The 27,492-nt window shown below is 36.8% G+C and overlaps 2 protein-coding genes across 3 annotated transcripts; both read right to left on the bottom strand.

Moving 5' to 3' along the window:
• On the bottom strand, nt 1-10,085 carry kdsr (3-ketodihydrosphingosine reductase). Its single transcript, XM_055202993.2, has 10 exons — nt 9,427-10,085; nt 8,440-8,529; nt 6,675-6,731; nt 6,312-6,377; nt 6,061-6,156; nt 5,487-5,678; nt 5,320-5,403; nt 4,981-5,064; nt 4,795-4,896; nt 1-2,363 (listed from the first exon to the last, which is right to left on the bottom strand). Exons 1-10 carry the CDS (start codon nt 9,613-9,615, stop codon nt 2,244-2,246), a joined length of 1,080 nt encoding a protein of 359 aa, XP_055058968.2. The 5' UTR covers nt 9,616-10,085; the 3' UTR covers nt 1-2,243.
• Nucleotides 10,086-10,429: 344 nt separating this feature from the next.
• On the bottom strand, nt 10,430-26,657 carry vps4b (vacuolar protein sorting 4 homolog B). 2 transcript variants are annotated; one of them, XM_073854593.1, is made up of 13 exons: nt 26,503-26,657; nt 24,875-24,986; nt 24,667-24,767; nt 19,883-19,990; nt 19,540-19,691; nt 17,553-17,611; nt 16,343-16,462; nt 16,026-16,182; nt 14,627-14,775; nt 13,867-13,948; nt 13,352-13,571; nt 13,123-13,263; nt 10,430-11,752 (listed from the first exon to the last, which is right to left on the bottom strand). In XM_073854593.1, the coding sequence occupies exons 1-13, from the start codon at nt 26,521-26,523 to the stop codon at nt 11,651-11,653; spliced, it is 1,524 nt and encodes a 507-aa protein (XP_073710694.1). In that variant the 5' UTR covers nt 26,524-26,657; the 3' UTR covers nt 10,430-11,650. The 2 variants fall into 2 exon arrangements, with proteins under 2 accessions (XP_073710694.1, XP_073710696.1); XM_073854595.1 differs by lacking the exons at nt 24,667-24,767; nt 24,875-24,986; nt 26,503-26,657 and adding an exon at nt 20,994-21,236.
• Between the last annotated feature and the right edge of the window lie 835 nt (nt 26,658-27,492).

The following is a 27,492-nucleotide window of genomic DNA, read 5'->3' as shown; positions in this document are numbered from 1 at the left end:
AACTTTCAAAAGTTATTTATTTAATTACGTAAGAAAATAAGACAAAGCAACAACATCCTCTTTTTCTTCCATGGCACACAAGGTGAAATTTATGCTAGTTTGGCAACAAATAGGAAAAGAAACTTAGAAAACATAGAAGCACAATGTATCCCACACTTACTCATAAACTATATATATATCTCATATCCTGGGAATTTTATCTCCACATCAATCAACAAAACAGCAAACTGGAGCAGTAAACAACAACAAAAATATGCAAGTGTCATATGTATCTGAATGAAGTGTGAGCACGGGTTGATTTGCATAGCTTTAAGGAGTTTAAAACAATTTCTCTAGTGTTAGCTTTTTAACAACTAAACAACTGACTACATCCATATTATGAAAGAGGGCACCAGTCTTAAGTCCAACAAATATCAGCACCTAACTTGCAGCTACTACGTGCTGGACAGCGTGCCTTAAACCAATATCAAATGAGAACATCGCCGATTGGACTCATGCATTCTCACTTTCACATATTGGGTTTTTATGGAAAAAAAATATTCATAACAAACAAAGAACAAACAATCAAGTGACTTTTTCATAAGCCAGTTCGGTCCAAAGAAAAATATGTAAACCTTACACAATTTATGCCGTAGCTGGATGTGGACATATCCACCCTAATAGCATTTTAGTGGTCTGCGCTTGTATCTTTTAAGGCTTGGAATGGGACTGTAGTGCCTGACTGCATTGGTCGATTATTTCTAGGGTAAACAGAGCAGCATAAAACAAAAAACAGTTTTAAATAAAGGGTAAAGTATTAGTTTGCCAAAAAATCTGTCTCTGAGAAAGGCAACTATCGCATCAGTGTACGTTTCTCACTATCTAGTGTGTTGTTAGTAAAGTATGACATTGCACAGGTGGAGCAAGAACAAGGTGTAAGTTTAGAAGTTTCTTAACCAGAAACAGTTTATGCAATCCATTTAACGTTACTTTACAACACTACACTATTTCGAAGTCTGTGTGAACACTTAAATGTACTCTCTGTGCATCTATTCACCTTCAATACTACATATATTGTTATATTCAACACAGTTCTGGGGTTGTGGGCATCAAAACACATCCATTGCGCTGTGAATACCATTATTTACACTAATTATTTTAATGCAAGCTGCTTGATATTTAGGGTATGGATCTCCTGCTCCACCTGCTGGCTAAACGGTGCTGTGACTCGACCAGCGAGCCACCACCTTAATGGCTTATCCTTATCCATCTTACAGTTCAGTGAACTCTTAAAAGCCCCTGAGGTCACTTAAATGCATGCGTACGAGCAGACATGTATATATACACACACACATACACGCACAATTATAAGGTAAACATTTCCATCAGTATCCCCCCACACGGAGCAAAGAGGATAAGGCAGAGTGGCAGACTCAGGCTGTTTCTTCCAAAAACACAAAAATACTGTCTTTACCTTAAAAACTAAGACATCTAAAAGCAGGAAGACATACGGTGCTTCACTAGGAACATAGAAGAACCTCACAGAACAGGCAGATGAGAACCAGAAAACTCTTGAATAAAATTGAAATCAGGGTCTGATGCCCTTGACTGAACAGAATAATGTTACCGTAAAGCTGAAGCATCACATTTATAAAAGCTGAATTCAATGGAATAGTGTATTGTTACACTGACAGTTAGACCAGGAGTGGGCATACTGGTCACTATCCTGCAAAGTTTCGCTCCAACCCCAATCATCAAACACACGCCATTTCCACGTCATCCTGCAGCCTTTAATTCGATTTTTAGGTGTGTTGATTAGGGTTGGAGCAAAACTTTGCAGGACGGTGGCCCTCCAGGACCAGGAATGCTCACCCCTGGGTTAGGCTGGCAGAACTTTGATGGTTAGCTTTTTGTGCGTGCAAGAACGGAATGGTATAACCTTTCTAAACATAGGAAATCACTAAAGGAAGTGAGAGTTCAGGCATTTCAGGCTAGTTAGTTGAAATGCGAATCCTTTTTTAAACAAAAGAGCTTGGTTGAAATATCGATGCTTTGAACTTTCACTAAAACTGGAATGGTTAAGGGTCCTGCAAGCCACATAGACATGAGCTGGACTTATCATGAAAGATATTAAAGTTACAATATGAAAAAACTAGCACAAAAGACAAAAACTTCTGTGTTTTCTCATTGTAGACTGTATCTGCCAGGCTGAGTGAAGGTGTATGTGGTGAATGTGGTTGTGGAAAGCTGTGATGTTGTTGGTGCTACTCCCTCTTGTCAGATACTTTAGACTGTTCCCTCTGGATCATGCAGCGGCGGACGATGCTGTCGAAGCTGCCCAGGTAGAAGAGAGCAATGGTGCGAAACAGCCCCATGGTCACGATCTGAACAAGATGAAAGAATATTAATAACAGTTTAATATAATAACATTATTACATATTGTTCCTGTTAAAACTCATTCAGTCCTTTACCAAACAATTTATAAGGCAATATTTTATGTACTTTTAGGATTATTTGTTAATGTAAACTTATTGTAATTAGCCCCCGATTGTCACAAAGTTTCCATGTGCGTGCTTGCAAAGCTGCAAGTAAACTTAATTTTAGCAAATGAAGGACAGGATTTAAGTTGTACTTCATTATGAAACCAAAAACAATTCTTAGGGATTTCTGTTTTGAAGGATTAGTCCATTTTCCTAAAAAACAAATCCAGATAATTTACTCACCACCATGTCATCCAAAATGTTGATGTCTTTCTTTGTTCAGTCGAGAAGAAATTGTTTTTTGAGGAAAACATTCCAGGATTTTTCTCATTTTAATGGAATTTAATTGACACAAACACGTAACAGTTTTAATGGAGTTTAAAATTGCAGCTTCAAAGGACTCTAAATGATCCCAAACAAGGCATAAGGGTCTTATCTAGCGAAACGATTGTCATTTTTGGCAAGAAAAATAAAAAATATGCACGTGGTTCTCAAACTTTTTCAGCATGCGGCCCCCCTTGTATATGGTGCATTCCTTTGCGGCCCCCCAAAATTGTTCTAAAACGTAACATTTTAATAAGACAAAACATTTTAAAGTATACAAAGTAGTGCTGTTGGTTAGTAGCCTTATTTTTTTTAGGTTTTATTACACAGAATTCATGATAAATTAATGTATTTTATGAAATGTCATAAAACTGGGGCCCCCCTGGCACCATCTCGCGGCCCCCAGTTTGAGAACAACTGCTTTAAACCACAACTTCTTGTCTATCTCCGGTCCTGTGACGCACCAGCGCGACCTCACATCATTGCGTAATGCCGTGGAAAGGTCACGTGTTACATATATAAAAAACGCACATTTGCAGACCATTTTAAACAATAAACTGGCACAAAGACATTTATTATTATAATTCGAAATACAACAACGTCGGAACGGTCGGAATCTTTCTCCACACTTGTAAACACTGGGGCGTAGTTTCGCAAACGTCCTCCGTGACCTCTTAACGTGATGACGTATTACGTGAGGTCTAGCTGGCGCGTCACATGACTTGAGATATACAAGAAGTTGTGGTTTAAAAGTGCATATTTTTTATTTTTCTTGTCAAAAATGGCAATCTTTTCCCTAGATAAGACCCTTATGCCTCGTTTGAGATCTTTTAGAGTCCTTTGAAACTGTAATTTTAAACTGCACTAAAACTGTTACGTGTTGGTGTCCATTAAAATGAGAAAAATCCTGGAATGTTTTCCTCAAAAAACATAATTTCTTCTCGACTGAACAAAAAAGACATCAACATTTTGGATGACATGGTGGTGAGTAAATTATCTGGATTTTTTTAGAAAACGGACTAATCCTTTAGAAACTGTGGGCTACCAGTCACAAGTATGTGATTGTTACAAGTGCACAACTACAATGTAGGCCTATACAGGAATTCATTGATGCTCCAAGAAACCACAGACAAGATTTAAAGGTTTATGTTCATTTCTAAGCTTGATAATTTGTGTAAATGAATATTTTATCTTGCGGAATATACTGTATTTAGGTGCATAAATGACTCAGTTTGATACTTCTGATAAAGCAATTAAATTTATTTAATAAAAATATGTGAGCTGTGAATACATCTTATGCACTTTAAAGAATTTTGAATAATTTAACTTGTAAAATTTCAAGGAGAGTTTCAATTTCAAGTAAAACAGAGAAAAGGGCAGTAGGATTAGTCTCACGGGGTCGTTTCACAGATCCTTTCAGTGTTGAGCAAAGGAAGAACTGGGCAAAAAGTCAAGAGGCTCATTAAAATCTTCAAAGGAAAGATCTAAGACCAAGACCAGGGACTCAAATAGCGCTGCGAAGGTTGAATGCAAAACATGCCGATGTGTCTAAAATATGAAGTTCAGGCAGGATGATGAAAGGGACATGATGCAATAATAATTAATCAAAAGGGGAGGAGTCATTACATCTTCCAGCATATGAGCATGCATACACAGAATCCACACCATCATTCGCAACCGTACTTTGCATCTTTATTTCTAAAACTTTTTAGCTAATATGATCCATTTAATACATTTTAGTATGTACTTGAATATAAACATGTACATTTATGCATTTACACTCACAGTACACATTTTATCAGCATGTGTTCCTTGGGAGTTGAACCCATCACCTGCTGCTAATGCAATGGTCTACAATTGAGCTATTGGAGCACTATATGCCCTGCAAATCAGTGTATAACGGAAAAACCAAACCCATATAGAATCAGCAGATAAGTATAATAGTGTAAAACCACAGCAATATGCAGTGGGAGCAAATAAAATTAGGGTGTTTTGTCATGGTGGGCTGTACCTGCTGCAGTCCCTCAGTTATGGAGGTGACAGGTGACATTCCACAGGTAAGAGCTGAGAGCATGTAGCCATCAGGACCAATCGAGCTGGTGAAGTTTCCTTGCTGTGATTGGAGAGGAAGCATAGAAAACACATAAGACAGGCTATTGGAAAACTAATCAACTAATCCGAAGTGATTGACACGTACCACAGCATCCCTAACCACAATTTTCGCCACTTGCTCTGGCTGACAGACTCCTGACGTTTCTGAAATTAACCTGGTCTCCAGAGGCTGCCAATCAGAAACACAAAAACAGACTAAACACATGCAGTCAATAACTTTAGTGTTTTCCTCAGCATTCCTTTGGGTGGGGAAAACAGCTCTTGATGCAGCTATTCATATTTCCTCATTTGATAAGTAGGAAAAAAAACATGCATTGATAGCCTCCGTTTTAAAATATTATTTAACTTTAAGTGATCTTTTATTCAGTATTCCAAGTAATATTAAGTGACTGATTCTATTATTGCAAAACATTTATTATTATACCTTGGTCTTATTCTCCTCTGCCAAACCTGGTGTGTCTGTGTCTGGAGGAAACGCCAGAGTAACATAGATGTTATAGGGCTTCATCTGGGAAAGAACAAATAGAAAAATTTAAGTTCGATTTTGTGTTAATTTATTTAAAGTGGTAACTATAAAAAGCTTGCGCATACCTCCATCTGCAAGGCCTCAGCCAGTCCACGTAGAGCGAATTTGGACGGTGAGTAGGCTGTGTAGCCAAAGAGGCCGATCTGCCCTGCTTGTGATGACACGAACATGATACGGCCCATCCGCCTTTCCTTCATGGTGGTGATCACTGCACGCGTGGGGTAAACGCTGCCTAGATAGTTTATCTCCATTAATCTCTGTTAAACAAAATAAAGGGTCTTATATAAGAAGGGACCAGATTTACAAAATAACAAAATTCCCCTTATATATTTTTTTAAATAAAATCTTAAAGTTAGAAATAACCTTACAGTTGTAAGGTGGGATGTAAGACTTTCCAAAAGTGTCAATTAACTGAATGAGAAATCCAAATCTCGACTGTTTCCTTTATAAGAATTGGTTTAGTATTGACTTTAAAGAATTTCATATGGACATGATGAACAAGTGTAATCAATTGCAATAGTATAACTAGTCTCAAAGTCTGTCATTAACTTCTTAAGAAAAACCTTTTATATTCCTTACTTAGGAAAATAATGTAATGTATGTAATGATGTATTTACAAATACAGTATATCGTTTATACCTTAAAACGGTCCACTTCAACTTCCTCAAACTTTCCAGATATAGCTGTCCCTGCACAGTTCACTAGCATATCCACAGGGCCTAGCTTTTCCTGAGCCTGCAAAATAAATGCAAACACACATCAGCGTAAATTACAAACCATAATACAATCACACATAATACAATAGTTCATGTTTGTAAACAATGAGCAGAATAAATATTAATGTGGAATATGAGTGTATTCCTTTAAAATTCTGAACAGGCTAAACTTACTTGCTTTATGACACTTTCCACTTCACTGTAGCCCTTTGACACGTCAACAGAAATGCACAGCACCACCTACAAAAAACCGTACAGTAATATAATAAATAATCGCCTTAAATCTTTAATAGGTTGTTGTGTCATTTACATTACAGTTATGGATTTTGCAGAAAAAGTGACTTGAGAGTCAAGGTATACATTTTATTAGTTTGTGTGTACTCATGTTGTTAGTGTCCCGAGCACTTACATCCAATTGAGCTACAGGAAAGCAGTCCTAAAAAAATCATTACTTTATGTAAAAACATTGTAAACCTACAGACCGAATTACAGTATGCAATCTGAATAAAGAATAAAAATGTATGTAAAAGTACATACTTGCTTATCGTTGATGGCACATTTCTCCACTTCTTTTTTCGCCTGAAGCAGTTTGTGCTGTAAGAGAAAATGTAAATCTGTGTTTACTGTGTGTATGAGGCTTAAGGTCTTAAGAATATGGGCTGCAACAACTAATCAAATAGTCAATGATATTCAATAATGAAAATAGTGTTCAACACACATCATTGTCTGCGAGTTTGGTCTGTGATGTCACTTGCCCACCGTCCCACTGTGTGCAAGGGTGTGTCTGCACCATACATTGCACAGCACACTCCTTGTTAATACCATAGATATGTATACATATATGCGTCATTCGCTCCATATATGTAGACCAGCATTTTACGCATGTCCAGCATTTTAGAGCTGTTCTGATGCAGACTTCACTCACAGCTTTTCAGGATACATTGATGAGACTTTGGTTGTAAATCCTGAAAAGATTTACATTCTGAAAAATAGGATAACTTTTCACAAATGAGCATGTGTTGTTTTTGTATACATATTAACTCAGTATTACGTATTTTAACAGATTTTTTTATTATAGTCTTTGTGTAGTAAATGCCGCTCCATTTGAAAGCAGGTAATGGCAAATTTACTACTAATCAAGGAACCAGCTTTACTGACGGGATGCGCATGACAATCATATGTGATTTATTGTGAAATCCTAGTGTTTACGCACAAGCTTGGCAGGTTTGCGTCAAATGCATTCCAATGACCTTTTCCCAACTACCACAACTTTTGCATAAATAAAATTTTATTACATAATACTGACAGCCAATGAACAAAATCCTTCCACATTCAACCCGCGGGAAAAACACGCCATGATTGTCCGGTAAACTGGACAGACTTGGCAAAACTGGTTTACATACCGCCTTGGACGTTCCAATATAGCGGATGACTTGCATACGGCCCAAAAAAACTGCTGTTTCCCCGCCAGCGTTTTTAAAAAAAGTTGCCAGCCAGCGCCAGCATTTTTCATGATTTTCACTAAAGTTTAACTCCTTCCAGAAAATGTTCTTCTTTAAATATATAAACATACAATATATCAAATGAAAGAACAGACCCTCTGCTTTCAAACAAAGAAAAAGTTTCATCCTACCTTGATTAGTTCTCTTCTCATCACCTTTAAAATATATGTATGGGTAGGTTTCTTCAAAAACACCAAATTTTTGATAGAGATCAGATTCAGAACGATCCTCAAAACATACACCGAGATCTTACTCTTTCACGTGAGGTGTTGCTTCTGGGTTGTATAAACGGAAGAGCGCCACCCGGTGAATAATAGCAATATTGCGGATTGCCGGAAAAACTCGTCATTGGCATGGAAGAGTTTTTTCTTAATTGATGAGTTAAATCGTCAATGGCGGGGAAAGAGTTAAAGACGCATCTATGTATATATATCTATGGTTTATACAGCAAGCAGCAAAGAGCAGCGGGAGTTACATGATGACGTGAGACAGCACAATGATTGACAGGATAATAGCAGAGGCAAAAGGTCAATGTTTGTAAGTGACTTTGTCTTTGTTGGGAGCAGATGCGGCTGACTTTATAAACGCAGCTCGTGCTGTAGCAATAAGACGATGGGCAAGTGACGTCATAATTAATAATGGTGTCTGTTGAGCACTATATTCATTATCAACTATTCGATAAGTTGTTCCAGCCCTCCTTCAAATCGCAACAAATGCATCAACAAGAATGTAACCGTATCATTTTTAATATTAATAATGATTTACTGACACTGAGAAACAGTAACAAAAATGAGACAGACCTCATCTCGCGCCACCAGCGTAATGAAGGCACCTTGTTTGTAGCATTCCATAGCAATACACTTCCCAATCCCACTGCTGCCTCCAGTCACCTAATAATTGACAGAGCATTTATATCTTATTACAGTCCAGAAATCACACTTGATATTTTGCGGATGTAAACAGATTTGCAAACAAGTCTGAGAGATAACACATTAACAGAACATCTGTCCTGAATTTTTTTTCTGCTCTATTAAACACTTCAAAAGGTGAAGTATTGTAGGTTTAGTAGGGCTACAATAAGAAAGACTGCAGAAAAAAACAAAGGTGAAAAAACATACAAAAATAGGGTTCACAAATGTTTACACTGCAAGATGCCAATGAACTTCTACTTGTACTTAAGTCCTCATACACTGTGTACACTAGAGTGCAATGGTTGGGTTATATACAGTTGTAATAAATATACTTAATTCATATGTAAAATCTCTTACACTTTTTAAACCCACCACATATCTGAATATTTTTCAATAAACAATATTGCACCTCATAATAGAGTAGGTCAGTACCATCAGAAGACAGGTACTTTTGGACATGTCTATTTTTAATTATCTTTTACTTCAAATTAAAGGATGTTACAGTGCAATATAAACTTTGACGTGAATATGTGTGTGAATATTTTTAAATCTCAGATAAAGAAAAAAATGCATATGTTGGTGACCAAATTGGAGGATTTCAGGGTGCACTATGAAGAAACAATAGTGACATTCACTCATCAATAATTAGTAGTGATCACACCCGTTAAAGGGATCCTCCTACAAAATAATAATATGAATAAACAACAACACTACTACTGTTTTAATACGATAAAGGTGTTATAAAATGGAGTTACAATGACTTGACAACTATATTGAAACTCACGTTAGTTAGCATAGCAGGGCAGGTATCAGCTGCCTCTAATACTATTAGTATGCTGTTTTATACATATTTCAAGCAAAGTTATTTGAACTTACCACTACATGGGCCCCGTTGAGTTTGAGGGGTTTTGGACTTATTAACGGAGATATCATGTACAGGATAAGTACGAATGCCACTATGAAAGCAGCAACTATCAGAAACATAATGAAGGGCAGAAGCAGCCACCAGGAGTTAAAGGAAAGCCAGTCTGAGAGCGTGGAGTTGAATGAATCCTCAGAGGACATGGGTCAACCTGATGCTGCTGACGTTAGCTCACAAGCTAAATGTCCAAATACAGTCACTCCCCCTTCTCGCGAACAGGCGAAAACGGGCCTTTAGACGAGCTGTTTGTGGTTTTATAATATCTGGCAATGTGTGAAAAGCCTGTGCAGGGAAGATGAGAAATAAGGTAAAGTCACACGACTGTCAAAGCTAACTCTTTTCGTCACAACATAAACCAAAACACAGAATCGTGCATCCCTGTGGGACGTTGCGCTTGTGAGGTAAAATTGTGGGAATTGTAGTCTTTTAAACTTCCGCTTCCCGCTACAGAACGTCACTCGTGCGATAAAATAAGACTACAAGTTCCAACGTTCAATACCGCTTTCGTCACCGTTTGACAGTTGTTGAAAACCCATAATAACTGTCATATTGTAAATAAAGGTAAGTTTTAAAGCAGTAAAATTGTACTTTAATGGTGCTATGATCTATTGTTAAACTTTAACCAAAATTAGCCGCGTTATTAGACCCACAAATTTTTTTTCCATCCGAGACCGCGCCTTCCATTCATTTCGCAGTAATCCTGATCAAAACAGAACGCAAAAATGATTGACAGGCAAAGAACGTCTCTGGTTGGCTACAAAAGTTAGCTCCTCCCTCGACTCTTTCCAGTGTTCTGTCAATCCATCCTACTACATCGAGAAATGTAGTGTTGCTTTGTCAAAGATTATCAGGCAATGGTAGGATGATTTGACAGATGTTATCTATTGGAGTAGTTTTTAGGTAGCAGGGACATAATATTAAATGTAGCATTAGATGTAGAAATGATTCTGAGACAGGTTCTTTTTAATTTCAACTTTATTTACATGTAAAGAATAAAACAAACAAGCTAAACCAAATCTTTTCTCAACTGGAAACTATGTTTAAACAAAACAAACACCTACATTTTTATTATTCTAATAGTACAATGTCTTATAGGTTCTTAAATGGCAAACCAAACACCCTAAATGCATAGGCGTATACAGTTTGATATAGATAGTTGTAAAGTTTTAAATGAAATGTGCAAATATGATCCAATCATTCCCAAACCTTCTGCTTATAAAAAAATGTAGAAATCAAAGCAGGTATGCAAGCATCTCTGTGTATGAAGCTAAAGGAAGAGGACCAGACAGACAAAAATGAGGAAAATGCAAAGAAGGCACATTGTGTGCTGAGCTTCAGCAAGTGAATTGACAACAAAGAAGTAAATGCCAAACATTGGCTCCTGAACACGTAATGTAACTCACACTTCTGAGTGAAGGAATGTTACAGCAATCAACAAAGTAATGCTGTAGAAACAAAAACATATATGTAGTATTCCTAGAGTCATTTTTTTAATAGGGACCCTGGCTATATCTCCACATTTTAGGGATCTCTAAAGTATTTAGGGAAGTGTTGTATCAAACGCCATTACATATGTTCAAAGCATGATGTTCTCAAATGAGAAGCAGCCTGTATATACAGTAATGTAAAATGACAGTCCATATTACACATGTGAACACAGTGGGCACATCCAACTATAAAAAAGGGGGTCATTTATATATTTTTTTCCCTACCAAAATAAGCCCATAGATAATCATCCAATATATTTTTAGCTGGGGCTGAAAGTCTTTTTGTATGTAACTACTGTGTCCATTCAGATATTTGTTACTCAGTAAACAAGTATTTCTTCAATGCTTAAATGTTAAAATGACTAAATGATTTACATAACATCGAGTACAGATTATGACTGATCTCGCCAGACTGATTAATGAAAGATGTATGATGGTCACAAGCCTCAGCAGGTACTGATGTAGCCTCAGAGGCAGAGCAGCTATTAACAAATAAAGATATAATGAAATAATTCAGTTTAGAAGATGGTTTAAAGAGATTTTAAGTGATACACATTTCAGGTTACATCTATCCTTGAGCCCGAGCAGTGGGGCTCATTGGTCAGGGGAAGAGTATTGGCGTGAAAGGAAGAAAGGGCCATGAGAAGGTGATGTTACAAGTTTCTTTGGCTTCAGAAGAGACCCGCTATGTTCAACCCTCCTGTCCAAAGTCCTCGGTGAACTTTTTCAGCTTTTCCAGATCCTGTTCGTTAACGGTGGGCTTTGTGTTGGCAAGGGACCTCAGCATGTCCGACTGCGTGTATGAGCAGGGCAAAATGACAGATTAGTGTTTTTACTATATTACTATAATAACATATAACAAACACACATATAAGTTATTAGTAATTTTATCAGTGGCGGCTTGTAACCGCTTATCCGAGGGGCCTAAATTCAAAATAAGTGTTCGGAGTGTCATGTGTGTCCCTTGCGTTTTCAAAATATGTGTTTGTTGCGTCATGTGAACCATGTGCATCACGTGTTTTGTCAAAATAAGTGCCTGCTGCACACGCGTCAAAACCGTTTATGATAAAAGAGACGCACACGTTTACAAAATACACACAAGACACTCTCTTAACAGTGATTACGGTTGAGTTTATGCGAGTATCTGGCAAACCCGAGTGTCTCTTTTATCATAAACCCTTTAAACACGTCTGCAGCAGGCACTTATCTTGACAAGACACGCTATGCACATAGGATCACTCGACGCGCAGAACACATATTTTGAAATAAGGAACCACACACATAATGGGCTACATACATGTTGTGACGAACTTCGCATCGAGCGCCCACGAAAAAAGAAGTCACCAGCCGCCACTGAATCTTATGTAAAAGTAACATCCTCTTACATAACAGTAATTACATAACTAACCATGCTGATAATGCTTTTTTGGACATTTATGTGACCTCGATTACGTTTCTTTTTTTTGACAAAAAAAGATGCTTAACATTATGTAATGCGTTAAAAACACTCCAAAGTAACAATTCATCTTATATAATGGATAGTTATGCAAATTACGTCTGACGAGACACTTTCAAACACATTGTAAAATACCTAAAATGCGTACATTTGTCACCAGTGGCGGCCAGTGACTTCTCTTTTATCATAAACCCTTTAGACGTGTGTGCAGCAGGCACTTATTTTGACAATACGCACAATATGTCTTGTATTATGGTTTTGTATGCATGTGCACTTTTTTATGAGAGACATAATTTTACTGTGCAGCTGTACAGTGACAAATAAAGATATTCTATTCTATTCTATATTTTGTCCTGACGAGAGCCACACACGACGGGTTAAATACATGTTTTGACTACCTTGCATCGTGCGCCTTCGAAAAAGAAGTCACAGGCCGCCACTGTTTGTCATATTATTTAAATGCACACATCATTTGTATGTTAATTTTGTTAATGCAGGCAAATTGCTCTATCTGCCAAGCAAAATGTCTATCACCAAATCACTACAGGTTGAGAAAGTCATACTGTTATATTTTAAACATCAGATATATTCTGACACATTATAATATCAAAAATGATACATAAAAAATGTATAAATGACAAAACGCATGTACTTAAATGGTCATTGTGTAGAAATATGGTTTACAAGAGAACTGAAAACATATTCACCATAGAAACAATTGGCTCCAAAAGTTTCTCTCCAGGAACCTCCATCCATGTCATCTCTATGGCCTGTGGGTCGCCCGGAGAACAAGGGGTAAGGAGATCATCAATTATAACGTTTGGGTCATGCCTTGATGGTCCTCGTACCTGATGGAAAAAATAAAATAGCAGTGATTATTCATTCTGGTGTGTTGTATTTGCTTTATCCACGCATCAAGATAACACAAGGTCTTACCCGTTTAAAGTGAGTGGCGGACTGGACCTTCCTGACAGGTTGCATGAGAGCATCTCTGACTATAACGCTGATGTCAGCACCAGAGTAACCATCTGTCTTTTTGCCCAGAGTCATGAAGTCTGATTCTGTAAGACTGTTAGGTGTGGTGCCCAGGTTCAGCTTAAACATAAATCCACGAGCGTGGTCTTCTGGCAGGGGGATGTAGATACGTTTTTCAAACCTAAACACCACAGACATGGATGTGTTACTTAAATGTTTGTAACTTGCAGATCGTCCCGGAAACATCCCCAAATGATTCATAATGTTTTTAGCTTACACGTAAGACACAGAAGTTGAAAAACCTGTTCTTTCTATCTGATTCATGTGTTATTTAACCTAATGCCCAACAGTGCGCATGGTTTGTTGCAAAACACATGAGCTGTTAATATAGTGAGCATTTAAGGCATTATATGCAATGGCAATTTAGTCATTAGTCCACAAACTTAGAGACATCTGTCATAGAAACAAATCATTACCTCCTTCTGATAGCCGAGTCCAACGTCCAGGGGATGTTAGTTGCGCCCAGCACCAGGATTCCTTCATTGTCATTACCAACACCTAAAAAAAACAATGAGACAATACTGATGGCTCATACAATAAAAATGATTTGAATTAGCACATCATCTTAAAGGACACATTTCACAATGCTTTTTTAAAAAGTCAAATAAATCTTTGGTGTCCCCAGGGTACATATGAGAAGTTTTAGGTTAAAAATAGCATATATATCACTTCTTATAGCATGTTAAAAATGGCACTTTGTAGGTGTGAGCAAAACTTTGCAGTTTTTGGGTGTGTCCTTTTAAATGCAAATGAGTTTAATTGCATTAATTTGCAGTGCCGTGGTTGGATTAGTGCAGATTAAGGGGCAGTATTAGCCCCTTCTGACACCACAAGGGAGACAAATTTCAATGACCTATTTTTTCACATGCTTACATAGAAGCACTAGGACCCAATTATAGCACTTAAACATGGAAAAGGTCAGATTTTTATGATATCTCCTCTTGAAACCAAGTTGCAATCACATTTCATCCCAAATTTTAATTATTTTAAAAAGAAAAACTCTTTTTAATTGAATTTTACATTTTCTTAGTAGGGATTCTTAATAAAATATACAATAAAATACAAACAATAAAATAATATACAATTAAAAAACAATGCCAATAAAACTAACACTATCATGATACATAAATTTCTCACAATATAAATAATATTATATATATTTAGTTTTCACATCACCTTGCATCTGAACTAGAAACTCTGTTTTAATTCTTCGAGCTGCTTCACTTTCATTCTCGCTCCTGGAGCCACAGAGCGAATCGATCTCATCAATGAAGATAATCGAGGGCTTGTGCTCTCGAGCCAAACTAAACAAATTCTTCACAAGCCTGAGGAGATGAATGAACCAGGTTAGAGATTGAAAATGAACTAAATTCCAGAATAATACAATAATAAAAAAAAGCTCAATAACCCACAGTTAACATTTTAACGTTTTTGTAGTAAACACATTCGGGTGATTCTCACGAAATTAGACTTATGAGGTGTCATGAAACATTTTGATAAAAAAAAGTAAATGTAAAGTAAGAGCATACAGTTACAAACATCTCTTCATGTACTATTTTGCACATGATTTCAAATGACATCATACAAACCAATTTTGTTGTTTTTTCCAGATTTAAGGGGGAAATTTTCATTTTCTTTGACATGGAAATATTTATAATTAAAAAAATCTAAAAAATAAAAAGCTTCAGTGCATGTTATACTATAAACATTTACAGTAAAGAAACATGTGGTATTTGGTGATAATTGGTAAATGTAGAGACAATAATAAGGAATATAAATGTGTCCAAGCCCATTTTCTCATCCTCCGTAGGAATTTCCAATTATTGTTTAAGCCCTCAAGGAACTAACATTTTCTAAAACAATTTGTTGGAAGGGACATAGTTGACTGTGACACACAAGATGGCTGCCTGGTAAGTTGTTCTTATTTTTTGTTCCAGATAAAAATTGAAATTTTGTTTGTCATAGTACCTAGACAACTTTTTAGTTCTCATTACCGAAACATGAGTTTGTAAATGCATATATTTAATGTAATATCATGTTGCGGTAATGATAACTTTTGATAATCTAAAAAATGTAAATAATTATATAGGAAATATTTTTTAAATCCTCTAAAAAAAATGGTTATAGTAAGCAAGTAAATCTTATATGTGCAAAAAAATTGGCTTCAAAGGCTTTTTAAAAATTCTGATTCTGGACACCTTTTCTAAACCTGGATTTCGTGAGAATCACCCATTCAGCGGAACAAAAACAAAGTAATATACATTTTGAGGTTAGCAAATGAGGTCTTCTTCAAACTGTACCAAAAGCACAGAAAATGCAAACACTGGTGTTTTAGTACCGTAAAGAGCATTTTCCTAAAAGAGTGCCCATTTGAATGAATAGTAAAACTTAAAGTAAAAAGAGTGGATCCTTCCAAACCTTTAGTACTTCATGTTTCCATTTCTAGATGAACTATCAAATTCAATCATATCAATGTGTCTACCCAGTCTAGAGTCCATATGCCGCACATGGTTAAATGTATGATCACATGACTGTAAACATACCCAGTCTCAGTCCCTACAACCAAGCCACAAGCTTTTCACTCTCTCCAAGCCACTTAGAAACCAGGTCTGAGGAGGAAATAGAGAAGAACGTGGAATTGTTGGCTTCAGTCGCTACAGCTTTGGCCAGGTAAGATTTGCCCGTGCCTGGAGGTCCGAAGAGAAGAATGCCCCTCCAGGGAGTTCTTTTACCTAAAACAGACAAAAATGGGATCATTATTTAATAGTCAGAACAAGACAGAGACACTCCAGAACTGGACACACCAACGGCTCAGAATAAGCCTTGTTATATTTAAGCTCTTATTGTTTTTGTTGATAGTATTTTTAAGTATCACTGAATAAAGCTACTTGCCGGTGAAGAGATGTGGGAATTTGATTGGCAGAATGACGGCTTCTTTTAAAGCCTCTTTGGCTCCCTCTAACCCAGCAACATCATTCCATTTAATATTGGGCTTCTCCATGACAATGGCTCCTGAGATAAAACATCATCTATTAGTTTATTATTACCTGAACTCTGAAAACAGCAAGGCTGGGAATCAAGAAATAGGGAAAATGGTCATTTTGGTTCTGTTAATAATTCTTAAAGGAATAGTCTACTCATTTTCAATATTAAAATATGTTATTACCTTAACTAAGAATTGTTGATACATCCCTCTATCATCTGTGTGCGTGCACGTAAGCGCTGGAGCGCGCTGCGACGCTTCGATAGCATTTAGCTTAGCCCCATTCATTCAATGGTACCATTTAGAGATAAAGTTAGAAGTGACCAAACACATCAACGTTTTTCCTATTTAAGACGAGTAGTTATACGAGCAAGTTTGGTGGTACAAAATAAAACGTAGCGCTTTTCTAAGTGGATTTAAAAGAGGAACTATATTTTATGGCGTAATAGCACTTTGGGGAGTACTTCGACTCGGCGCAGTAACACCCTCCCTCTCCCATTATGAGAGTGAGAAGGGGAGCGGACTTTTCAGGCGAGTCGAAGTACTCCCAAAAGTGCTATTACGCCATACAATATAGTTCCTCTTTTAAACCCGCTTAGAAAAGCGCTACGTTTTATTTTGTACCACCAAACTTGCTCGTATAACTACTCATCTTAAATAGGAAAAACGTTGATGTGTTTGGTCACTTCTAACTTTATCTCTAAATGGTACCATTGAATGAATGGGGCTAAGCCAAATGCCATCGAAGCGCCGCAGCGCGCTCCAGCGCCCACGCGCACGCACACAGATGACAGAGGGATGCATCAACAACCCTCCGTCAAGGCAATAACATATTTTAATATTGAAAATGAGTAGACTATTCCTTTAAGCATCTGATCTCGTCTGCCGATGCTGAGAAAAGCCTGGACTAAAGTACTCTGATGATTAGTCTGATAATAAAGGTTAAAAACGGTTGTATCTTTACTTTGCCTTCTGTGGTTGCACACAACAAACATACAGGTTAGTGGGACAAACAGACTTAAAAATCAAATGACTGACTGAAGCAATGTGCCACTGCCAAGCTGGTCAAAATGCTCATACAAAAGAGCTATGTTTGATGGTGGATGGGGGTTAACTAACCTGAGAGTTGGTTCTGAAATTTCTTTTTCTCTGGGTCTCCTTCTTCATCACTCTCATTTCTATGATTAAACAAAATAAATTGTAAACTATGCAACCACAATTATTAAAATCCCAAAAGCATAAAGGAAAGTCTCATATGCACTGTTAATAACATAGCGTAAGTGGCGTAGCCTTGAATAAACAGAGCATTTCTGACACAACAAATAACACGCCAATACTGGTCAACTGATAGGCCAATATTTATCATTGTATATTTTACAGATCATCATTTTTTTTGAGTGAATTTTGAATAATTATAGTGTTGAAAGCAAACAGTTAATTCAGCAATATTGTGGACATTTTGGGGTAGTTTCCTAAACAGGGTTTAGTTTAAGCCAAGACGAGTCCTTAGTTATATTATAACATTCAGAAGAGGCCTGGTTTCACAGAAAAGGCTTAGCTAAAGCCAAGACTAAGCCTTAGGTAAATTAAGGTGTTTAAGCATCTTTTACACATATGCCTTACTGGACGTTACTGGTGTGTATCTTAAAGGTATAGGGGAAGATTTTCCTTTTACGGGTGGATCATCTAGACCAGTGTTTCTCAACCCCGGTCCCCAAGGACCCCCCTCCAGAATGTTTTAGATGTCTCCTTAATTAATACACCTGATTTAAATTAGCTTGATAGGGAGACATTCTGAAAGAAGGCTGATGAGTTGGTTAAGGTGTTTTAAATAAGGAGACATCTAAAACTTTCTGGAAGGGGGTCCTTGAGGACCAGGGTTGAGAAACACTGATCTAGACTATTGGTCATCCCAGTTCTCAACCATTCTGATGATATGTTGACGTAAGGCCGTCGTACGTGCTCGTCCCTAGGTTCACTTTCTGCACATGCACATAATCTTCCGCTATACCTTTAAGACAAATAAATTGTGTATCTTAAGATCTGTCAGTGCAAGGTATTTTTTATGTGTTTGAGTCTAACCTCGAATTTCCACGGACTGCGGAACGGCTGCGGATCGGCGGCAAAGTCAATCGGTTTCCATTCAAGACAATGTGTGTATTTCCACTGATTGCGTATCGAATCCGTCACAGCTCCGGCCATCCGCAGCCCTCCGGAACAAATACGCAGAGCTTCTATTTTTGACGGATGCCGGTGGGGGCGGAGCCATGAATGAATCACGAAATCTCGTGTTGTGATCTGGGCTGGTCCAGCAAAACGTCATAATTTAACGTCATAATGGGCGGAGACAGAACTAAATATCGCGCAATCATCACGTGAATTTGCGAGACCTCATGGGTCCTCGTCACTTCAGCACAAAGCCGCTCTGCAACAAATACGGAACTGGTGGGTATTGGCGGACGGCGGAGTGCGGAGCCGTAACGCAGCGGAGCCGATCTGCAGCCGCTCCGCAGTTGGTGGAAATCCGGGGTTAGACTACCATTTAGCTTTGTCTGTGAAACCGGGGATATTGTATTAACAAACCTACATTAGGGCTGAACGATAAATCGCATGTGTTTGTCACGCGCATCACGTCAGTAATGCCGGTTCCTTGATTTGTATTAAATCGCCCTCAGCTGTTTTCAGATGGAGCAGCTTTAACTACACAGAGCCGTAGTTCCCTGACAATCGGGGCAATTTCGCATTAATTATCGCGGACGTATCGCCTGCGATATGTATGCGATATGGCCCAAATTGTCAGGGAACTACGGCTCTGTGCAGTTAATGTCGCGCCATCTGAAAACAGCTGATGGCGATTCAATACTAATCAAGGAACCGGCATTACTGACGTGATGCGCGTGGTATCGCATGCGATTTATCGTGCAGCCCTAACCTACATTACAGAAAACATTATCTTGGGACAAAACAATGGCACTGATATAATTTAAAATTGGTCAGTGCAAGCAAGTTAAGACAGCTCAAACATGTATTTTAGTCTTGGACTAGGCTTAGGCCCTGTCTGGGAGGGAAACCACCCCTTTGTGTTTATTTAATTCAGATCACCCACGCTTTATCACTGGACTGGGATTCCTTTACTGGCTTCGATGGGGCCTTTTCTTTTTTCTTCAAATACTCCTTTAATTTCTCTGCCCGGTCCAAGTACTCCGCGCATTTGGCCCTGATGCTTGCTTTGGCCTTTTCACCCTGTGCTTCATATTTATAGGAAAGAAATATAGGGTGAGTGAAGTCATATGGTAGATGCAATTCAAATGTTTTTTTTTTAAAACACTGTGATGACAACATTGACTACAACATTTAGATAAGATAACTAAAGTCTGCTTTCAATTTCTAACATTTTTCAACCTGTTGGACAGACATAAAGAGAGATCTTTTACTGCATACTTACATTTCACAACATGCAAAAAGTACTGAACGGCATGCTGGTATAGACGCAAGGCCTCTTCAAAGTTTTCAGCCTTATCCTCCTGAGCTGCCTTACTGGCGAGGTCTATAGCTTTCTGTGGGGTAGATATAGGCAAACACAATATAGTTATAAATGTAAAGTATATACATTTTCATGATATAGTTACTTTGCGGAATTGTAAGGATAGGTGTATGAGAAGATATAACTTTGATACATTAACAAATATACAACAGAAAGGAGTATAAGGAAAAATCTGTCACAGAATAGCATGGGTTTAACACCATACCTCTAAAACAAACATGTGGATGAATATGGAATCTATAATGTTTTGTGCATGTTGTCATTTGTCTCTATAGTGAATGGTAGCAAACATGACACTAGTTTTGAAATATCTGCCTATTATTATTGTAAGTTTCTATGTCAACAGAGTTTTGATATTAATGAATGTAGTATTAAAAATCTATTTCTGTCAAACTCTTTATATGCCGTCTCGTTGTTTGTTTTGACTATCATTGTAACTAATATATTGATAAAATGTATTTTGCCATCTATATTAGCAGAAATGTTTCGTACTGTAAATCATACTGTAATTTCCTATAGCCTACAATGCTAACAGCCACTCCTCTGATGTACAAACTATATTTCGGTCTTTTGACTATATTGTCTTTGTTAACCACAACAACTACTATATTTAAGTGTAGGATTTAAAAGCAAGGCAAAGATTTATAAACGACAAAAATAAGAATTTATCTTTACTAGACAATGATCAAAACAAACACCTAGTTAGCTCATCTGACAGTAATGTGTTAACGCCTTTGTCTTGATTAAACTCGACAAATTTAAGATCCCATTTAAAATCTCATTTACGTCCCATTATCAACTGACTGCACATTACATGTGGTTGTTAGTATCTTTACATTATTAGTTTAAGAAAACATGGGAGATCTAGAGAGGGGTGGTCATGTCATCTACTAAAAATGGACGCTTTTAAATACAATAAAATACAAATATTTTGCATATTCGCTGTAATGAAACACATGAACGAATTTTGTTATGTCAGTTTAGCTAATTGCGAGATTATTTGTTTTACAACTTACCGTCAAGTTGTTGTTGGCAGCCATAGGGGCTGGAAAAAAGAAGGCAGCACGACGTGTTTGAAGAATACGAAGATGGTATTATATTAACAAATTGTCACTAACACGTTCTTTAGAAATGAAAACTGCCAAAAACTAGTGAAATTTCTGTATCTATTTTTAGAGAACGTTGAATAACAACGGAAAAATAACTTCCGCATTAAAATGTCGAATGTCACTTCCGCCTCGAGGCTCACGTGTTACAAAAATTTAATTACGTCACAGGCGCAAACACACCCATTTGACGTGCCCTTTACTGCTTTGTAAGGCTTGAGGGACGATACTGTAACCTACGTAATGAAAGTTTAGGTCATGTGAATTGTCATACTGTAAACACTAGCAAATTTAGCACTATATTTAGCAAACACCTGAAATAAAATTAGGCAATTTTTATAAGTATAGTACCCATCACGTCTTGGTATAGGCAGAATGGATAAAATATTATGTGGTGAGTTCCCGGACAGGGTTTAGATTTATCCAGCACTACGCTTTAGTTATATTTAGACATTTAAATCGTTTTTACAAACAAACCTTACAAAAACAATACTGGTGTGCATCTTGAGACAAAAAACAACAGCACGGAAATATTCAAGATATGTCATCACACGGTATTTTTAAATTAAGGTAGCTCAAACCTGCTTTTTGGTCTGGGACTAGAATAAACCCTGTCCAGGACGCCTCCCCCATAAGTACCATTAAAAAAATCTAATCACATTTCATCAAAATTTTGTTAACATAATAATATTGGCATGTTAAATTATGAAACCATCCAGAAAAAAAAGAAAAATCTTAATTTTCTTCACTACTTTCTCTTAATAAATTGTTTAAGCAAAACACCATTTCTTGGAATAACTTGTAATTAATTTATACATTTACTATTAAAATAAAAAAGACCTGCATATAGAAAAGAATCATGAACGTCTTGTGTACTCAAGTGTTCTCTTTTCTACTCCTCCCATTACTATAAACAGCTTACCTGACCAATTGCTAAGCCAAGGAGCTCAAATGGAATGACCAACTGTTGAACATTAAGGCATGTGTATTTCTTCACATTACCCATTAATATTGGATTACACAGTAAGCATTAATATAACAAAAATCTATCCAATTACAGCTAAAAAGTTAAGTTTGATTTAGCTAAAGTCTAACGTTTTCAGTAAATACACTAAACTGTACACAAAATTACTTCACTGTAAACTCTACAAACATTATCCAATTCATTCTTGGTATCATCCAAACCAAATCAACTCCCTCCCACAATTTGATAAATACAGATAGTCTATAAGATTTTTGGAAACTTTGACCGCCTGTTTTAGGAAAACGTAAGCCAACATAATTATTTAGGTAGGTTTTGTGACTTCTTTTTTTGAGGGCACACGATGCGAAATTCATCACAACATGTATGAAGCCCGTCATGTGTCATGTCAAAATAAGTGCCTGCTGCAGACGCGCTTAAAGGGTTTATGATAAAAGAGACGTTCGCGTGTCTTGCATGTATTTTGTGAACGTGAGCGTCTCTTTTATCATAAACGGTTTTGACGCATGTGCAGCAGGCACTTATTTTGACAAATGACACAACAAACACACACTTTGAAAACACAAGCAACAAACATGACACTCCAAACACTTATTTTGAATTTGCGCCCCTCGGAAGAGCAGTCACGGGCCGCCACTGGTGATCAGTGATGCATATGCCACACCTCTGACAGATTGACAGTGGCACACAGATGCACTGAAAATCATTAGATTGTGGGTTCTACTACGATTAGGATTTCAAAGCACAGTAGGTCTAAGCGTGTTCTCCTTTAACTCGTTTTTAATAGTCAAGTATTATGCACTTTTTCTTAGTTAAACATTATATGAATGATTGAGTTTCTCAGTTCAAAGGAATCAACATGTGTTTGGGGCATGGTGATGTCATGTTCCTTTATTGTAACTGGGAACTTCAACCAGCTTCCTTTTTCCACCCCACAATTCTTTATATCAGTTGGCAATTACGGAAAAAAAGCCTTTAAAGGACAAGTTCGGTATTTTACACTTAATGCTATGTTTTCAGATTGTTTATGATGAAATAGAACAGTTTTGACTGAAATTTCAACATATGCGGCTGCCCCGAGAATTTTCGGGTGTTTGCTGTTTCACCTCCCACCTCTACAATGGCTATATAGGTGCACTAAAACAATCCTTCCTAAAATGCATTAAACTTTCGCTTCGCTTACAAAGACGTGAAACCCACCGAGTGGCGAGGGGCGTTCACTGACACGCTCACACAAAAATCGCCGAAAAAGATGCGCTCCAACAGGTGTTTTACCATTCGTTGTTAACTTGTGGACCTATTTTTCCAAACGCCTCACACCCGTACATTCTTCCGTTGAGAGCTTGAATAATAAACACTCCAGCCCAGTTGGTGGCGATAATCGACCTTTGCCATTTGCAAGAATACAAACAAGGTTCCCGGCGCGGAGTAATACCGGACCTCACAGCACAACTTATACAAGTCAATGGAGTTGGCAAAAACTACGATAAAACCTGTTGGAATGCATCTTTTGCAGCGATTTTTGTGTGGGCATGTCAGTGAACACCCCTGACCACTCAGTGAGTTTCACGTCTTTGTAAATGAACGTTTAATGCATTTTAGGAAGGATTGTTCCTGTGCACCTAAACCCATTATAGAGGTGGGAGGTGATACAAGTAACACCCAAAAATTCTCAGGCCAGCATCATATGTCGAAATTTAAGTCAAAACCGTTCTATTTCATCATAAACAATCTGAAAACAGGGCTTTAAGTGTAAAATACCGAACTTGTCCTTTAACTTTATTCAACACCAAGCCTTTAAATTATTTAACACCAAGACATACGTGTGACCCTGTCTGCGAAATCCACACTAAACTCTCATCATTTAATTATAAGAATAGAAGCAACAAAGTTTGATTCTACTCATTGATTTTACTGTAATTTCCAACCTATTAGGCAAAATTAAAGATGTCATGGTTATATTTTTATAGAATGTTCTTTACATTATGTAGCATGACTTTATGTACAAAACATTAAATCACAAAACATGACTTTAGCTGGGTTTTCACAGGCAGGGTCACATATTAATCAACACCTACAATAAAGATGTTTATCCATGCCAAAGTTTACTGTCAAGGAAGCATATGCTATCAGCACATACAACATCGCCAAGAGGTGATAGACATGTCAGGTTTAGTTGTTACGTGAGGTGAAAGGTTTTAGTTTGGAAAAAAGCATCTGCCAAACGCACAAATGTTTCTTTTGTTTGCCCTGGATCAAGAAATATCCTCAATACCATATTGTACCACTAAATTCTTATTTATGAATGTTTGCATTCATAGGTATAAGCAAAATGAAACATAGTGTCCCCTCAAAACATCCTGCATCTGATGTTTTGTGTGCAAGTCAGAATTTCTAATAGTGAAAACACTAATAGGATTTTACTGTAAGAATGTATGACATCATGCGAAACATGTGGTACCCATAGAGATGTGTATTTAGTTAAGGAAATACATTTACTTTTAAAGCCACCCTGAAATCAAACTTTCTTTGGACATTTCGCACAAAATATGTTTATATATTAAATAAGAGATTAGTAAAAAATATACTATTAATAATAACCTCTTTCTTATCAAGATAGTCTTGGAGCTCTTCCACTCTGTCAAGATACTGCTTACATTTGTCTCTGATCTTCTGATTGCCATCTTTACCCTGTGGTTCACCTAAATGGATTTAAACAAAGGGTTAAAATGATAAGCAGACAGTGGACAGACAATTGTAAGTTACTATAAACATTTTATCCCCATACGTATGCCATAAATCCACTTACGTTTTACTACATGTAGAAAATACTTCACAGCATGTTTGTAAGACTCAATTGCCTCTTCATAATTTCCAGCTTGGTCCTCTTGTGACGCTTTGCTAGCTACAGCTATAGCTTTCTGTAAAATAAAGCAGTTTCATTTGGGCTTATAACTGTAGACTCAGTGAGTTATATTAAAAGTTAACTAGCAATAGTTTGGGAAAATGTGTGAACTTATTCAACACTATACTAAGTTATGTTTAATATTGAAATACTTTAAAATGCTATTTAACTATTATGTTGGTTTGGAGTCTGAAACAAATTTTGATTATCACAAGGCTGGGAAGAATTCAGAATATGAGTCTAAAACAGATTTAGATTATCACGAGGGTGGGAAGAATTCAGAATATGAGTCCAAAACAGATTTAGATTATCAGGAGTCTGAGAAGGATTCAGAATATGAGTCTAAAACAGATTTAGATTATCACAAGTCTGGGAAAAATTCAGAATATGAGTCTAAAACAGATTTAGATTATCAAGAGTCTGGGAAAAATTCAGAATATGAGTCTAAAACAGATTTAGATTATCAAGAGTCTGGGAAGATTTCAGAATATGAGTCTAAAACAGATTTAGATTATCAAGAGTCTGGGAAGAATTCAGATTATGAGTCTTAAACAGATTTAGATTATCACAAGTCTGGGAAAAATTCAGAATATGAGTCTAAAACAGATTTAGATTATCAAGAGTCTGGGAAGATTTCAGAATATGAGTCTAAAACAGATTTAGATTATCAAGAGTCTGGGAAGAATTCAGATTATGAGTCTTAAACAGATTTAGATTATCACAAGTCTGGGAAAAATTCAGAATATGAGTCTAAAACAGATTTAGATTATCAAGAGTCTGGGAAGATTTCAGAATATGAGTCTAAAACAGATTTAGATTATCAAGAGTCTGGGAAGAATTCAGATTATGAGTCTTAAACAGATTTAGATTATCACGAGTCTGGGAAAAATTCAGATTATGAGTCTAAAACAGATTTAGATTATCACAAGTCTGGGAAGAATTCAGAATATGAGTCTAAAACAGATTTAGATGATCAAGAGTCTGGAAAGAATTCAGATTGAGTCTACAACAGATTTATATTATCACAAGTCTGGGAAGAATTCAGATTATGAGTCTAAAACAGATTTAGATGATCAAGAGTCTGGGAAAAATTCCGATTATAATGAGTCTTAAATTGATTCTAATATCATATTTTCATGAGTCTAATCAAAATGTACATAACAATATATTTTAAAAAAATTCGTCACACCAAAACCCGTATTATGTACTCTTGGGAATAATATGTCTGTCTCAAAACACAGAGAGCTGTCTACTTTTAAAATGTTCACATATCGTAGGAAATAACGTTACGTGTAAAAGCAGATGCTGTCAGGGAGCTCACTAGGTTTTGAAACAATCAAACGTGTCTTACTTTCTGAATTGTTTATACTTTACGTTTGTTAAAACACAACTCTGCTGACGAATAATGAATCCGGTGATTTTGCGCTGCGCAGTGAATGAATGTGAAACAGACTTTTACAAAAACCCGAACACAGTTCTGTAACTGTAATTCAACCATAGAAACTATGACATTACTCAGTTCTTGTGTTTACCTGTAAATTCGTAGGCTCCATATAGCGCTGAATTGGTGTGTTTGAAGTAAATAACTTTTCATTGAGTTTCGTTTACTCTTGACGTCTTCTGTTTTGAGTAACGCCCTCTTGGACTCGTGGATAAGCTTGCTTGACAGTAGGTGTGTGACGTCATTCAGCGCAGCGCCATCAAAGTACCGCGAGAGCACAGCTTTCTTTAATTTGCCTCGCGGTACTTTGATGTCATATATTGATTAGTCTGCGCTGCGCCTCACAAATTCGCGCCCACCTAATGATTATGTTAAGAAACAGCGCCTCTTTGTTTTCAGACAGCCTGGGAAAATATTACAATAGTATAACTACTATATTTAGATGCTATACTGTATTGTGCTGATGTAAACACCCAATTTATAGATCAAATGATGGTTGTTTACATGTTGCAAATAATAAAAATAAATCTTTAAAACTCTTCTTATTTTTATACAAATGTTTTACTTGTTGCAATTCCTACATCAAAAGTAATTGTCATTACTGTAAAATACTATAATGCATCATAAAATAAATCATCTTAAAGATTAATGTATAAATGTATGAATATGATACATGTTCTTATTTGCCAGAATTAAGTTTTTTCAAAATGTGCCTATGCCAGTTCTGTTTTATATCTCTATCCACCAAAGTGACATTAAAAACTCGTAATCTCTGCTTATTTCCAAACTGGTTCAACAGAACATGACATGGCTATGTTACATTTTATCTGGCATTGTAAAAGTTGTAGTTTCAGTGTTGCACAAGTGAGGTCATCAGGAATTTGTAGAGCCAAAGAATCTGGGATTGCCAGTCATCAATGGGCGTGTGAGCAGATCCTCCTAAAGTCCACAATGAGTCCTTTTGTTATGGTGCCTAATATGCTGGTTCTGTTTTGCTGCATAGCTGTTGTCAAAATCAACTTTATTGTGTGTATTTTAATAAAAGAAGCCAAGCGACATGCTAATGGAACCCAAAATATAT

The sequence above is a fragment of the Misgurnus anguillicaudatus genome, chromosome 2, assembly GCF_027580225.2.
Source record: "Misgurnus anguillicaudatus chromosome 2, ASM2758022v2, whole genome shotgun sequence".
NCBI classification, from domain to species: Eukaryota; Metazoa; Chordata; class Actinopteri; order Cypriniformes; family Cobitidae; genus Misgurnus; species Misgurnus anguillicaudatus.
This window is presented reverse-complemented; position numbering and strand designations above follow the sequence as displayed.